At 42.2% G+C, this 13,764-nt stretch overlaps 1 protein-coding gene and 1 long non-coding RNA gene across 3 annotated transcripts in view; both read right to left on the reverse strand.

The window, feature by feature from the left end:
• The window catches only part of PPP1CB (protein phosphatase 1 catalytic subunit beta), a 28,863-nt gene extending 24,910 nt beyond the window's left edge, over nt 1–3,953 (reverse strand). Inside the window, exon 1 of one of the 2 annotated variants that reach the window (XM_074537212.1) lies at nt 3,547–3,953. In XM_074537212.1, coding sequence (XP_074393313.1) covers nt 3,547–3,598 — 52 coding nt within the window. In that variant the 5' untranslated portion in view covers nt 3,599–3,953. Of the gene's footprint in view, nt 1–2,768; nt 2,788–3,546 lie in introns of those variants that run through there. The other variant, XM_074537211.1, reaches the window with a different exon arrangement.
• Nucleotides 3,954–5,308: 1,355 nt separating this feature from the next.
• LOC141728679 (uncharacterized) lies at nt 5,309–11,003 on the reverse strand. Its single transcript, XR_012579824.1, has 3 exons — nt 10,600–11,003; nt 10,397–10,507; nt 5,309–5,914 (listed from the first exon to the last, which is right to left on the reverse strand). It is a non-coding gene; the product is annotated as an uncharacterized LOC141728679 (long non-coding RNA).
• Nucleotides 11,004–13,764: the final 2,761 nt, after the last annotated feature.

Consider the following 13,764-nt stretch of genomic DNA (forward strand, 5'->3'; position numbering starts at 1 on the left):
CATGGCATTATTCTGTATTCCACAGCTGATGTGCTCATGGCAGTATCATCTGTGCATATTCCTGTTTATTGTCCACAGCTAGAAGGGACTAGGAAAAAAATCTATCCACCAGATGGCATAGCTGGGATAGTAGGAAGGAAAAAATAACAACATGTTATAAGTACACACACTGAAGCAGAAATAAGACCACCATCTTCACGTACCATAACATTGCTAAGCCTGATCTGTGATTCTGTATACAAGCACAAGAAGGAAACACTCTTTCAATGAATTTGGATAATTCACTTTCAAGGTCACCTATCACTCTAAGAGTCTTTTAGCAAAGATATGGAATTCTGTATTTGAATGACCTGCAAATCTTTGCAGATTCACTCATGACAGACAGTAAAACTCAAAGTGTCTCCAAGATAGTGAGGCACACATGTCAGAGCACCAGCATCTCCTTCATTCTTCTAGTAAAGCAACAGGAATGACAATTTAAATCTGGCAGATGGTACTTGGTAGACAGAGATAAAAGAAAACACTGTTTCCTTTTCACTTTATGTACACACTTGAGTTTTTACCTTCCTACCATTTCCAAACAGTAGTCATTTATAAGGTATCACTAACTAATGGCCAAGAACCAGACACATTAATGAGATCTTACCATTCTTGAATTCACCACTTAACCAGTGAATAGAGAAGAACTTGGTATAAGCAAAAGAACATGGAAATTCAAAGCTGATGTCATAGAAGACTATTAACATCCATTACATCCTAGTTCAGGTGAGTCTATGAAAACCCTCCCTAAACTCAACTCAAGAGTTCATCGATTCGGCTTTCAGCACTCAAAAGATCTACAGAGTAACTCAGAACACATTCCAGATAAGCAGGTGGGCACACTCCTTGAGGAGTTCTTGGCAAGATGTTCTTGAATTCTCCCAAGCAGCCCAGCTGTAGGCCACTTCATATTGATATCTCAAAAATAAATGAAAATCACAAATTAACACACAGAAAGTAAGACAATCTAAGTAGGTAATTCCAATCAAAAGGCAAGTTAATGTGTCATATAACCCAGAAGGATAAAAACAGTTAGCGTAACCTAATTAAAGTAGGAGCAAGAACTCCTGACAGTTAATATCACAGCCTAGAAACAGGTGTCACCACCCAGCAACACTGAGAGCCGTGAAGTTTCCTGCTGCTGTGGCTTTTGATATGTATTTGCGACCCTTGAAAAATTACATGTAGCAGCCACTGAGAGACAACTGTGGACTGCTATTCAAACTTAAAGCCATACATTTCACTTAAAGCAACAAAAAGGACTAAATATATACTGCATGACAACATTTAACTAAAATGTCTTTTTATTATTTCACTGTGCTTACACTTACACCACAAAAGCCAAGTTAAATTATCCTTTTAAGTCAAAGCTGAAGTGTGAGTAATGGAGCCAAACAACTTGCTTTGAACAATTTAACTGGAGATAAGAGTCAACAGAAATTTTTCTGCGCAACCAGCGTGGGGAGGGATTCAAACTCACTTTACCAGAACAGGTCAGCTAAGCAACAGCATGAGCTCCAGAATGTGAGCTGCCAATTGAACAAAAAACCAACCAAACAAAAAACCCCAACCTTCATTGTGGAACACTGCTGTTTGAACAACAGGTTAAAATGCTATATGCTAGCAGTGCAACAAATAAAAGATGTTAAAAAGAAAGCAAAAATAATGCATTGCTTTAATTGATGCCATTTTTTCCTACAAAACCTGTAAGAATTACCTATTACATTTCAGATACCAGATGTTAAATAAGGCACTCCTCGAATGTTAGTAGAACACAAACAGAAAAGAAGCATCCCATTCCCCTTAAAAATTTTCACAGTCTTTGCTCAGAGTTAAAAATGGACTCAGAAACAGAAAAGCAAAATTACAAGCGAGGTTCAGAAGTTGTACATACATATATCCCTAAAGGTTAAAGTACTATGGAAGACAAGAAGCACAGAGTAGGCTGCTGAAACACAAGGTTAGAAGGTTAGAACCATAACCCAAAAGCAATGAAGTTGTAACACAAGTATTTATGGTGTGTGTAAATTGTATGGAAGACATTTTACAAGTCTTCAGGAAAAATAAAAAAAAGCAAAGTAATACTTAAGAGGGAAGAGAACAATCCAACAAGTTGCACACCAAAACACTGCAGAATCCCCTCCTCCTAAAGCACTCTATATTTCAATTACTACACTATTGTGGAACAAGTGTCTTACAAATATATTATTTAAAGTCTGAAAAACCCCAGAGCCATAAATATACATGTATCTTAATGTCGTCCCCCCCAAAATCTGCCCTAAAAAGTCAACATTTACTAGGTTATTATTTAGTTTGTCTTAAAACCCTACCTATTAATCTGTGTTTCAACATCCAGAAAAAGGGAGTTTTATCTGCATTAACGATCTAAGAGAAACTTCAACTGATACTTGTTTCTTCATACTATACTACACTGCATATCTTAAATCACAAACATAAGCACAACTCTTCAAAGACTTTACGTATTTTTAAATACTACTTTTGCTGTTCTTCGTTTTCATATCGAAAAATATAGGATAGCAGCTGCTAAGAGGTCCTTAAAGCCCTAAACCCCTTGCTTTGGAGTAACTTGACCAAACAAAACTCAGCCTTACAAAACTTGCTTCACTTCCCAAACTATACATGCTCCATAAATTCCTTTCTATAAGCCTTCTGCAATGTGATCCAACTATCTAAGGAGTACAGCAACCAAATAAATGAACGGCGCATACCCATGCAAGTACTCTCATCTCATCTCCGGCATACCAGGTATTTGTTGAGTGTGGAATGAAAGATTAATGGAAGAAGAGGCCCAAGAAGACTAAACATTCACGACACAACTTAAATAAAAAGAAAACGCTAGCAATAATTCCTCAGCTTCTCCAAAAGCAGGCAATAAGCGAGCTTACTTTCAAGGGCAGAATCATTATTTAACACACAGAAAACCCTCCACAGCCTTTATCAGCCGCCCGTGAGAGCCGCTTCTGGAGACTGCCCCGTAGGCAGGCTGAGGAATGTCAGCGCACTAAATCCTCTGCTCCCACCGCCACTCACGTACACACAGCCCCACACCTAAGGCAGCTCGCACACGTAATTTCACACACGCAGGGCTGCGACTACAACCCGACCGGAGGCACGGCGAGAAAAGGCCGCTCGGCTAGAGAGAACAGCTCGGCTAGCGCGGCGCCCCCAGCTCGCCCCTCAGCCAGGCACTGGCAGCGGGGTGAAGAAGGGAAGATGGAAAACGAGCCTTTTTTTTTTTTTTCTTCCTATTAAATATGAAGGCAGCCAGACAGGGCGGGCACCCCCCCGCACAGCAGCCCCTCCTCCCTCGGCGGGGCTGCAGGGCCGGGGCTCGGGGCACCGGCGGGACGCGCCGAGCCCCGAGCCCGCTCCCGGCCGCCACCCCGGGGAAGGCGCTGCCCCCGCTCGCCCCGCACCGCCCCGCGCCGGCTCGTCCCGCGGGGAGCGGCGGCCGTGCCCTCTGGCTCCCCGCCGCGCCCCGCTCACCTTCCAGCAGCCGGGTGATGAGGCTGTCCACGTTCAGCTCCCCGTCCGCCATTTTGTGGCCACCAGACTCGGTCCCGGGCGGGGAGAGGGCGGGGTGGAGGGCGCTCCACGGAGGAGGAGGAGCAGGGAGCGGCGGCCGCAGCGACAGTGGCTCCCCCCACCCCCCTCCGGCGGTCCCCGGCGGCCGCCCGGCTTCTCCCGCTCCCTCGCAGCTAAATGGGAGAACGCGGCCACCGCTCCTCCCCGCGCCTCCTCCCCTCCTCAGCAGCCGCCAGGGCGCATGTGCCGCCTCGCCCGCCGCGGCCGCTCCGCGCCCCGGCAGCGCGCAGGCGCGGCGGGCTCGGCGGCGCAGGCGCGGAGCGGGCCCGGCCGTGCCCCGCTGGCCCGGAGGCCTCGGGCCGCGGCCGCGGCGGCGGCGCCGGGCTCGGGTACGGGGGAGAGGCAGGAACAGGAGCCCCGGAAGCCTCCGAGCCAGCCGGGGTCAGCCCTCCTCCACCTGTGCCACCTCGCAGTTCATTAAAAATAATTTTTAAAAAACGTGTCATAACTGGAATGACGAGTTGTGCCCTTTGCAGCGCTCTTCGAACGCAGTTCGCAGAAAAAACTCTGTGGTTCGTGTTTCCCTGCGGCTGGAGCTGCTAAGAGTACTTTTTTGGTGATTTCTGGAACTATTTTTTTTTTTTTGAGATGAGCTCTCTAAAGACATGTTTACATACTTCTGTCAGCAGATGCTTGCCTTGGATGGACAGAGAAGTGCTTTAAAATGTAGGTGGTGAAAACCCTCTGTGAACTGGGAGAGCAGATAAATACATGGATGTTGACAAAGTAACAAAGTGCAGATGTTCTAGGAAAAACAGACCTCTCCTTTATATGCCTAAATATAGATGTTGATGTAGAAACTTGAACTTGAATTTTTCCATCAGTCCCTACAAGCCAGCAAAGTGCTTCCACCTTATATAATGTTGAAACCCAATTTTTATCTCTTGATTAGAAGAAAATGAGTATGAGCAAAACAAAAGCAATTAGGACAAGGTGGGGCCATGATCAGGTATCAGATGATGCTAAGTGTCCAGACAGTCAGGTGAAAGAACACTCTTTTGAAATGCCTACACAGGTGGGCAGGATACACAGAAATAAAATTTCAGCTCATCTGCTCAAGATAGGACGTACAGCTATCTTTTCTTGTTTTTCAAATTCTGCTAGTATTGGAAATCTAAATTAAAAAAAAAATCCTAGAATGTTTTCCTTTCATTTTTCGTTAAATTAGGAAAAATAATTAGTCCACTTTTTGAAAGTTCATCCTTATCCCAACTACTTTATTGCTGCCAAGACTAATAGATTTGCAGTCCCTCTTGAGCATTTAGGAATTGTCCCAGTTTCATTTCACACAACTGAACTGCCCTGGAGGCTATTTTAAGCCATCACAACATCAGGTTCAGACAGTTCATACATAATAATATATTATTGCAGAACATTCTGCATTGATAATTAAATGGGGATATGAAATTATCTTTCACTGTGGCATAAAAATATAATTAAGGCATCTTCCCAAACTCTGTAGGATGATAAACTTTCAGGTACGCTGAGCAAAACAATCCCCTAACAACTGTTTTTACTAGGCATGCCAGCATCTTCCAGAAACAATTCAGCAGCATATCATAAGAACAAAATAATTTGATATAAGCAGAGATGCTATGAAAAATAACAAGCTGCAAAACATAGCTCATTTCTTTCCTTGCAGATTCTGTGCCAGTGTCTTGTTTTTCTGGGAGCATGGCTGGGTGGCAGCCAGTGCCCAGCTGTACCTGGGCTCTCAGCTGGCTGGAGGGTCCCCTCACTGTGCTGCATAACCCTGTCAAGTTTGCACCCCCCTTTCTTTGTAGCTTGAGCAGGGACACAAATATGTGGGTTTCTCCCTTGGTGGGTTAAAACTTAGCATGTCCCATTGACATAATCCAAGTACAGTAAACAGAATTAAAAGAGCAGAGAATGAGGCTCATTGTCTTCTGCAATACAGAAAGCAGTAGTCAGTGAGAGCATTTTCTGTGATCAAGGGTGGATGTTCAGTAGTTTTTGGCATTATACCATGCACACATACAGGCCAAAGACAGCTAACTGGTGATTCAAGTACAAGGGGGAACTGGACTGATGCCTTGTCAAAATCTCATTAACAATGCTCACCTTTCTAAACTGTCTGTCAGTTATTTTGAAATTCCTTTCATGCCCACCAAGATGGCTTTGCTTCTAACTTTCCCCTACTTGGTCTCAGAGCCATTTACCTAAATACCACATATGTCAACTTTCCTTATCCACAAGCTCTCTCAAGGTGTCCTTCAATTTGTGCTGCTCTTCTGCTCAGTTGCCAGATCTGAAAGACAGAAATTTCCAAAGAAAACAACTATGTGTTAGTAAATGTCATTCCCTCAACTGTGACTGTGTAGACATGAGTTCTCTCTGAGGCTGCTGTTGCTGGGAATTTGAGAGCTGCTTCCCCAGCTACAGAGCACTGACTCAGCATCTCTGCTGTTACCTACTCTTTCCTGGTGACCTTGTGTTGGTTCAGACAGAACTTCTGCTATTATCTCTGCACATTAAAGCACATAGATATAAAGCATATATCTATGCTATATGTGCACTGCATACACTTTTATGTTATTTACTATGGTGTTTCAAAAACTGTCTCCCTCCTAGGTGTCTGTCACCTGGTAGACAGTACATGGCAGTATTTTACAGCATTATCCCATCACTACAGCTCATTTCTAATGTACTTTATCTCCCTGGCACACTGTAACTCAGGGCTGACTCCAGCTCTCATGTGGATGGGAGGGAGAGGCCAGTAGGAGCCATGTGGTTAATTTTCCAGTGTGTAATTAGGAGCATGTCCTCCCTGAGTGGCAATTGCTAAACCACTGCTGCCTCCTCAGTGCCCTTTTCCAGCAGAAATTAGTGATCCAATTGACAGTGTATTTCCTTAGGAGAGTTTGTTTACAAAAATATTTAAAGATCCTATCTCTTTAGTCAGAAATTATAAGGAACTGTATTAAGGTAATCTCAAAATAAACAAAATCTGCAGATAACTCATCCCTGTTTTGTCCAAAAAGCTTAGATTAAGAGATAGAAGAAGAAAAGCCAACAAACCCCACTCTGTAGTACTTTATGACCCTTTTTTGTTTCTCAGTCTTTGCACTAAAATTGGGTAAATGGTTTGGTTTGGTTATAACATTTTAAGATGTAAAAAATTAAAATATTTATTCCACTACACTGAGTTAAAACCAAGATTTTCTCAGCCTTCCTCACAAATTAAGGAGGAGAGTCACCAGCTAGCCAGCAGTTTGCATTTGGAGGCACATAGCAAGGATATGGAAATCTCTCCTCTGAACTCCTGCATCCATACTGGTTCTCTTGATATCCCTGCTTGGAACTGCAGGATAAACAAACTTTTTAAACTTTGTATAAACAATGAAACACCCACTGGCCCAGGCACTCCAGTCCGGGTCTGTGTCCAATTAGTGCCCCAATCATTCAGTGCTAGTGCTGTTCTGTCTCTCTTAATATAGTTTTTGTTGGAAACATACCATGAGATCTTTGATTGAGACACAAATGCTATACTCCTCAAGGCAACAGTATTTTTTGAAGAACAAGATTGTTTTGTAGATTAACACTGACCCTCGATTCCTGTGAATGTTGTTATGCCATCATTGCCTTTTATGCATATTTGAAAGGCAGGGCAGGTCAGGTCTAGATGTTCCCAGAAAACAGTGTGTTTATTTCAAAAACCAATGCTGAAACAGTTAAAAAAAATAGATATGATAAGTAAGACCAATATTGAAAATCTTATATTTTAAAAAAGAGCAGCTCCTCCTGCCCTATCCTCCAGCTCCCAGGTGGGTTAGAGTCTGGAAGGCAGGAGAGAGTCTCCCAGGAGCTGCATGCAAAATAGGGACAAGGTGAAGCATAACCAGGGTTGTGTATCACAGGTTACTTCATCCATCTGTGTCAGAACTATTTAAAAGTGTGAGAAGCATTGTTTTGGGTTTTTCTCTTTAAATTATGTTTATTAGCATGTGATACAATCTCAGTTCCCCTGGCAGCCTGTCCTACTACCCACAAACCACGAGACAGACACAGCACTTGCTGAGGCGTTACTCCCCAAGTGAGGAAGGGGGAAGGATTCTGGAGCAAAACAAGGAAAGTAATTTGAGCCTGCAAGATCTGCAGTTTGCAGGATGTCAATCAAGCTTACTATTCCTCTGCTTTGGAGAGAAAATTCTTCTCCTACTGTTTCCCAGGAAGGAACAGCTGCAAGAACTGAAAGTGTCTGCATCTATTTTCCCCAGTAAACATGGGAATATTTAGTTTCAGCAAAACCAGATGGTTTACGCCCTGTGAATATGCTGGCATTTGACACCAGCAGCCACTTTCACAAAGTGCATGCAGAGAGTGGGAAAGAACTCCTCTAAACTCTGGGACCTGACACAAGAGATGAAAGCTCTGAAGGCAGAAATAACAGATTGACTAAAAACCTAACCTTTATCCAGGGATCTCCAAGTGCTTTCTAAATATCATTAATCAGACTACATAACAGTCCATGAAGTGATTAAATTTTGACACGCATTTCTTACACTGAGGGTTAACTTAAAATGAGAAGGTAAATAAGTTCCTCCAGGTTATGTGGTGAGTCACAGTCTGGTCTTCTGCATGCTCTGTCTACGTCTCCTCTCACTAATGCCTCTCCGGTGTGCTGTGTCCTCAGCCATATTCCCAGGACACAATTTTTAAATGTGAAACCATTACAGTAATAGCACAGGGACAGGATTGCAGTGTTTGCAGCATAAATCACCATAGCTGGGGCATCTGAGTGTTCTATGGGGAATTTATAATATGCTAAAGAGATTTATGAACAGCCCTCAAACCTCTTGCTAATGGCGGTCACAGCGGGTGTTAAGTGACTGAAGGTTCTTAATTATTTGATGATTTTTATTGATTTGTGTTGTTATTGCTTAACATGACTCTGTAGTAACAAGGCATCTGTCAATCTGAGAGTGTTTTCCAGCCAGTGAATTATTAAAATATGTGATTCTTATAGGTTCTCACTATTCTGTTGGACTGCTGGGAGGCTGAAGTGGTTTGCTCAAGAATACTCATAGCTTGCAACGCTACAGTGGGGCTTTGGGCATAGCAGTCTCTGATGGATGCACCACATGTTCCTGAGCCAAATCTGCCCCTGCTGACTCTGTCAAGAAGGATTTCTTCTTGCCTGCAGTTTCAGGGGGAACCTTCCCACAAAAGCACATTAATTCACGACTTAGTGAAATATGTATTTACAGTGAATCACTAGGTATTGCTTCTCCTTAGACCTACAGCCACGAACCCTAAAGGGGTTCTAGTCCTGGTTCAGGACACAGCAAAGGCCTACAATATCTCCTTCAGTCTCCTGGAGAGGAGCTGTGTTGTGCTCCAGTTTATCCCATCGTCTGCATGATGGAGGGTGTGCCACTGAGCACACCAGCCCTGCAGTTGAGGCAATGCTATAATTTAATATACTTTGTGATCAGCATTTTAAGAGTTTGAATTTGCTATTTCTCCATTATGTAATTACATAATAATAATAATTTAGCTAACATAATGTACGTGGAGTTTTGCTGTTGCTTCTTATGTAAATTAGAGAAATTTAGCAATATGTTGCAAAATGGATATGTCTTTTTCAGGCTGAGATGTAAGAGGTTACTTTAATTCAGAATAAAATAAAAAGAAGCTGTTGGAAAGACCTATTTTATAGAGAAATAACTATTTAATTATAACTCTTTATCTTATGGCTTATTCACTAAGGTAGAAACTGCAGAGCTTCAAAGTGTTTAAATTTTAAAAGAAGACCAAACAAAACTTCTCTGTACTTCTGTCTCTTTAGAGAAATTCAGATATTTAAATGTAGGTTCATAAACTGAAATTATATACAAATGGGGAATTTGAGCCTGAATTTTGAAAAAGCAGCATGAACAACTAACTAAACATTAAGGAAATAGCTGATCTTTAGGTAGAAAAGAACACTTATTTTAGTTGTTAATCTGATCATAATAAGCAGAGACACTCTATATTTAAAGTACGCTCCAGAAGAACTTAAAAAGAAATTTAAAGTCAAATTTACATATCAAAATGTGTCAGACAGCTTGACTTCTACCAAATTGTAACAAACACTTTTCATTCCTATTAAATTATGTGGCATTTTTATTACCTATTAAGTAATCTAATTTAACCCTGTTGTTCCAAGAATAGTTCACTCGCATACAGTATGGCTCAGAAGAGCAGGAGGTGGGTGAGACCACAGCAGTGAGTCCCACTGACAGGTTCAAGCCTTGAGTCAGCAAAACCTGGCCTTTCTCTCAAACCTGGGTGGGCTTGATTCAGAGGAGGGCATAGCTGCCATTTGGGTTTTGGATTGTACACATGCTCTCCTAAAAGTGTATCCCAGGTCCGCAGAAACACACGTGGCCATGGCTGGCCATGCTGCACTTTCCCTGGTGCCAGCTCTGGCTTGAGGTGGTCATTCCAAGCTCCTGCTCTCCCTCCCCACTGTGATTTGCCATCCTTGCCACCGTGCTGATGTGTTTCTGGGACTGCAGTGCAAGTCAGGTGTCTGCAGTGATCCAGGTGAGTAACAACCCTCTGGCTCTCTGGAAAGCAGTAGCTTTAACCCATGTTGCTCTGGGTGATCTGGTGTGCAGCAGCCTCCCAAGGACGTGTGTCTCAGCCCAGCTGAGGACTGAACTCTGTGGTATGAGGCTGGCACTGGCAGTGGCTGCTGGAGGAGGGGGCTGGCTGAGCAGCCCCCAGAGCAGTGGGGTAGCTGTACCTTCAGCAGGCTGGCAGGGAGGCTCCAGCCCCCAGTGCAGCTCTCGCATCCTCCTGACTCATCCCATGGCTCCAGATAAGCCTCGTGCCTTATCCTGCCTCAGCCTGCCACCTGCAAATCAGAGATAACAAAATTTAAATAATTCAGAAGAACGTAGCAAGGCTTAATGGAGGCTTGTAATATGTTTTGAACTCCTTGCATACACTAGTGTGGAGTTTAAGGTATTGCTGTTACGGAGCGTGTTGCTAGTAGTGCTGTCTTCCTTTAATAATCCCTGCAAACTCCCTGTCTTCCTACTCTCATTATCAGTGCTAGGCTTTGGTGTCATTGTGTTGCTTGGACACCTTCTAATTTAAATTTCATGTTTTGATTTCTGGGTGATAACTTCAAACACCAATTTTCTTCTGCTACGCTATGCAGCCTTTTGCTCATTTTAATGAAACCTAGCAACCATAATGTAAATTGGAAATAACTACAGCCCATTAGACTATTGAAATCCCTCAAGATTTGAATTAGTCACTATTAACAGAACTTGTATAATTATAGGTTAAGATATCACTTAGGCATTTAGCATACATCAGCTCCACTGTTAATTTTTAGCTCTTGATCTGTATTAGTAACCTCAGCTTGCTAAATTAAAGGATATGCCTCCAATTAGCCTAAATTTAACATTCAAGAACACATCTCTGGTGGGATGGTGCTTATAAGTTTAGAACATCCAAGCAATTTCAGCTGATCTACTAAGTCTCTATCACAAGTGGAAGAGAAAACATTTTCTTACAAACACTTCCGTGACTTTCACAGGGGTAAAAGAAAAAAGGACAAAGCTGCATTCTGTGTAAGATCCAAAAGAGTGACAAGCATTGCAGTCCTCTGCCCCTGTAGGGATCCCCAAAATGTTTGTACCTGGGACACAGGCAGTTGGGTCATTAAATGAGGAACTTCAGAAACCAAAACACGTAGTCTGAAGCAACAAGAAAGTATTGGGATAAATAGAAAAAAAGGGAGAGCACTGACATTGTTAGCAAAAAAAAAACCCAAACCAAACCAACACAGTAAACAACAAACCAGCAAAAAGTTGTTACTTTTCCCCAAGAACCTTGCCTGTGTTGAACACAGATGGGCTGGGCAGGACATTTCTGTTTGTGCACTGGACATGTCAGATATGTACTGCAGTGCAGGCAGCTGTGGCACCTGTGCAGTGTGTGGTTCTCACAGAGTTTGGTGCTCTAAAAACAACATTCTACACAAGCTGAGTGTCAGAGTTAAACAGTGTAACTCCCTCATTCAAAGCTGAGCTCCTTTTTTGGGATTGTCCCCAGGAATTTTCTGCATCTTCTTTCCAATTAAATGACCAGAAAAGTTAGTGAGACAGAGTTAAAATCTCATGTACTCACCCATTAAAATTAGGGTGCTTTCTGATCTGAGTAAACTGTAATTGTCTGGTTAGGGATCTTAATAACAGGATTTCAGCTGCCACTGGGTAGTTTTAACTCCTTCATGAGGGTAAGAAACTTGGCTGCAGTATCTTTGATAAAACTCAACATTTGTCCTTTTTATTCTGAGAGCAATGAGAAGACTTTCTGTTTGCTAGTGTATAAATTAACTCTTCTGTTCCACCAGGAAGGAAAGATTCCTGGGAACCATCTGTGTATTTTTCCTAACATTTGATACCTGCTTGAGATGATTTGCTTGCAGTACATAGTCCTAGGTAATCACACTTCCACTTCTGGAAAGCCCTTTTAAAATATGCAGCTAGAAAATTGTTTAGTCTTCAAAGCAGATGCTGAGTCTGTTCACACATGCTGGTCAGAAGTTGGAATAGAATCTTAGAGCTTTTGTCTTGGCCAACACTGAGAAAAAAATACAGTTTTTCACAGTGTCATCTCTTACATCCAGAAATTCAATAAAATAAATTTCTGTAAACATGAGTGATCTTGTTAATGAGGAGAAATGCAGTGTACTTGGTAGCTGTATAATTGTGTCATAAGTATAATTCAAAAAATGGTTGCTAATATTGATGAGTGTCTCCATAGGAAAGCTCTGGGTGATAACAAATCCTCTTGCTGGGAAATCTGCTTATAAACTTATAATGGCAACCATTACAGAGAAGGGAGAAAGCACTAAACTGGAAAATGCTATTAAAAATGTAAGACGACCCAAATTATTCAAAGATTAGTCATGACATTCATTCAGCAAAACTTATTGCAAAGTGTGGATTTTATTGGAAACAATTGGAATCAAAATATTATACTACTAATACCTAATTATGGTGTATCCAGAACAAATGAAAAAGAAAAAAAAACATTTTCAGCTCACAGCACACTGAGAATTTTTCCTCAGGGTTTTTTTTTTTTTCACTTAGGAAATTGGACTGTATCATATAAAACCTTTTGTCATGCTAAGCAGTCACTGTAGTATGTGCATCTCTTTAGTTAGACCTCCAAAATTATGGGGGTGCCTCACTCCTTAGACAGTTCCTTCTTGCCATGCCAAATTCCAAAACCACAATGCCCATAGTTGTCCTACCAGCCTCCAAATGAGGGCTTTGGTTGTTGAATCTCAGATTTGTGACATCCTCCATGCACTTGCAGTCCTGTTTCTGAGCAGCCAGGCGTGGTCCTAGCACAGGCAGTACTGGTATCCAGCACCTCTGTTTCATGAGGCTCCTTGAATTTTCATTCCTTTGGTTCTATGCTTGTCCCTGATGCCAGCATTATTTGTGTCCCATGTATAGTAGATGCCATCTAGAATAAAATCCAACAGCAGCTCTGAGAGTAAGGACCAAAGCTGAGGTGCCTGACTAATTCAAGGCAGCTCTCTGGTGAGCACATGGGATTTTTCATCACCCTTTGGAGGCTGCTTATTCTACTCTGTGGTTGCAGGGAATGCCTGTACGCCTGACTTGAGTGCTTTGAATCACCCTACATGGACAGGGACTGACTTCTCAGCCCTTGCAATGTCTCAGTAGAGCTGTCTAAGCAGTCTGGCCTCCTCCTCTGCCTCTCCTTGTGTGGGTTTATGGCTGAACCCTTGCACATTTCTCTTTAAAACTGTCAAATGTTTAAGGAGTTTGGATTTCTCTAGTCTAGTCTGGAATTTTACCTTTAATTACTTAGAACAAAGACTTTTCCCATTCTAATTAAACACCTTTTGCCTCAAGTGCAGACTATTCATGCTTTTGCATGATCATTTACTTTTAAGATTTTGAAAGCATTTTTCACTTGCATGCTCCAGATGGCTTGCCAGTGACAACATTCATGCATTTAGTTCTTTTCTCTCATTAAGCTGTGGATTTTCAAAATATTTCTGGAATGCAATCTTACAGTTTTCTCTCTCTCATTTTTTTCCTCTGCCCTTTTCAACCC

The sequence above is a fragment of the Zonotrichia albicollis genome, chromosome 3, assembly GCF_047830755.1.
Source record: "Zonotrichia albicollis isolate bZonAlb1 chromosome 3, bZonAlb1.hap1, whole genome shotgun sequence".
In the NCBI taxonomy this organism is placed as follows: Eukaryota; Metazoa; Chordata; class Aves; order Passeriformes; family Passerellidae; genus Zonotrichia; species Zonotrichia albicollis.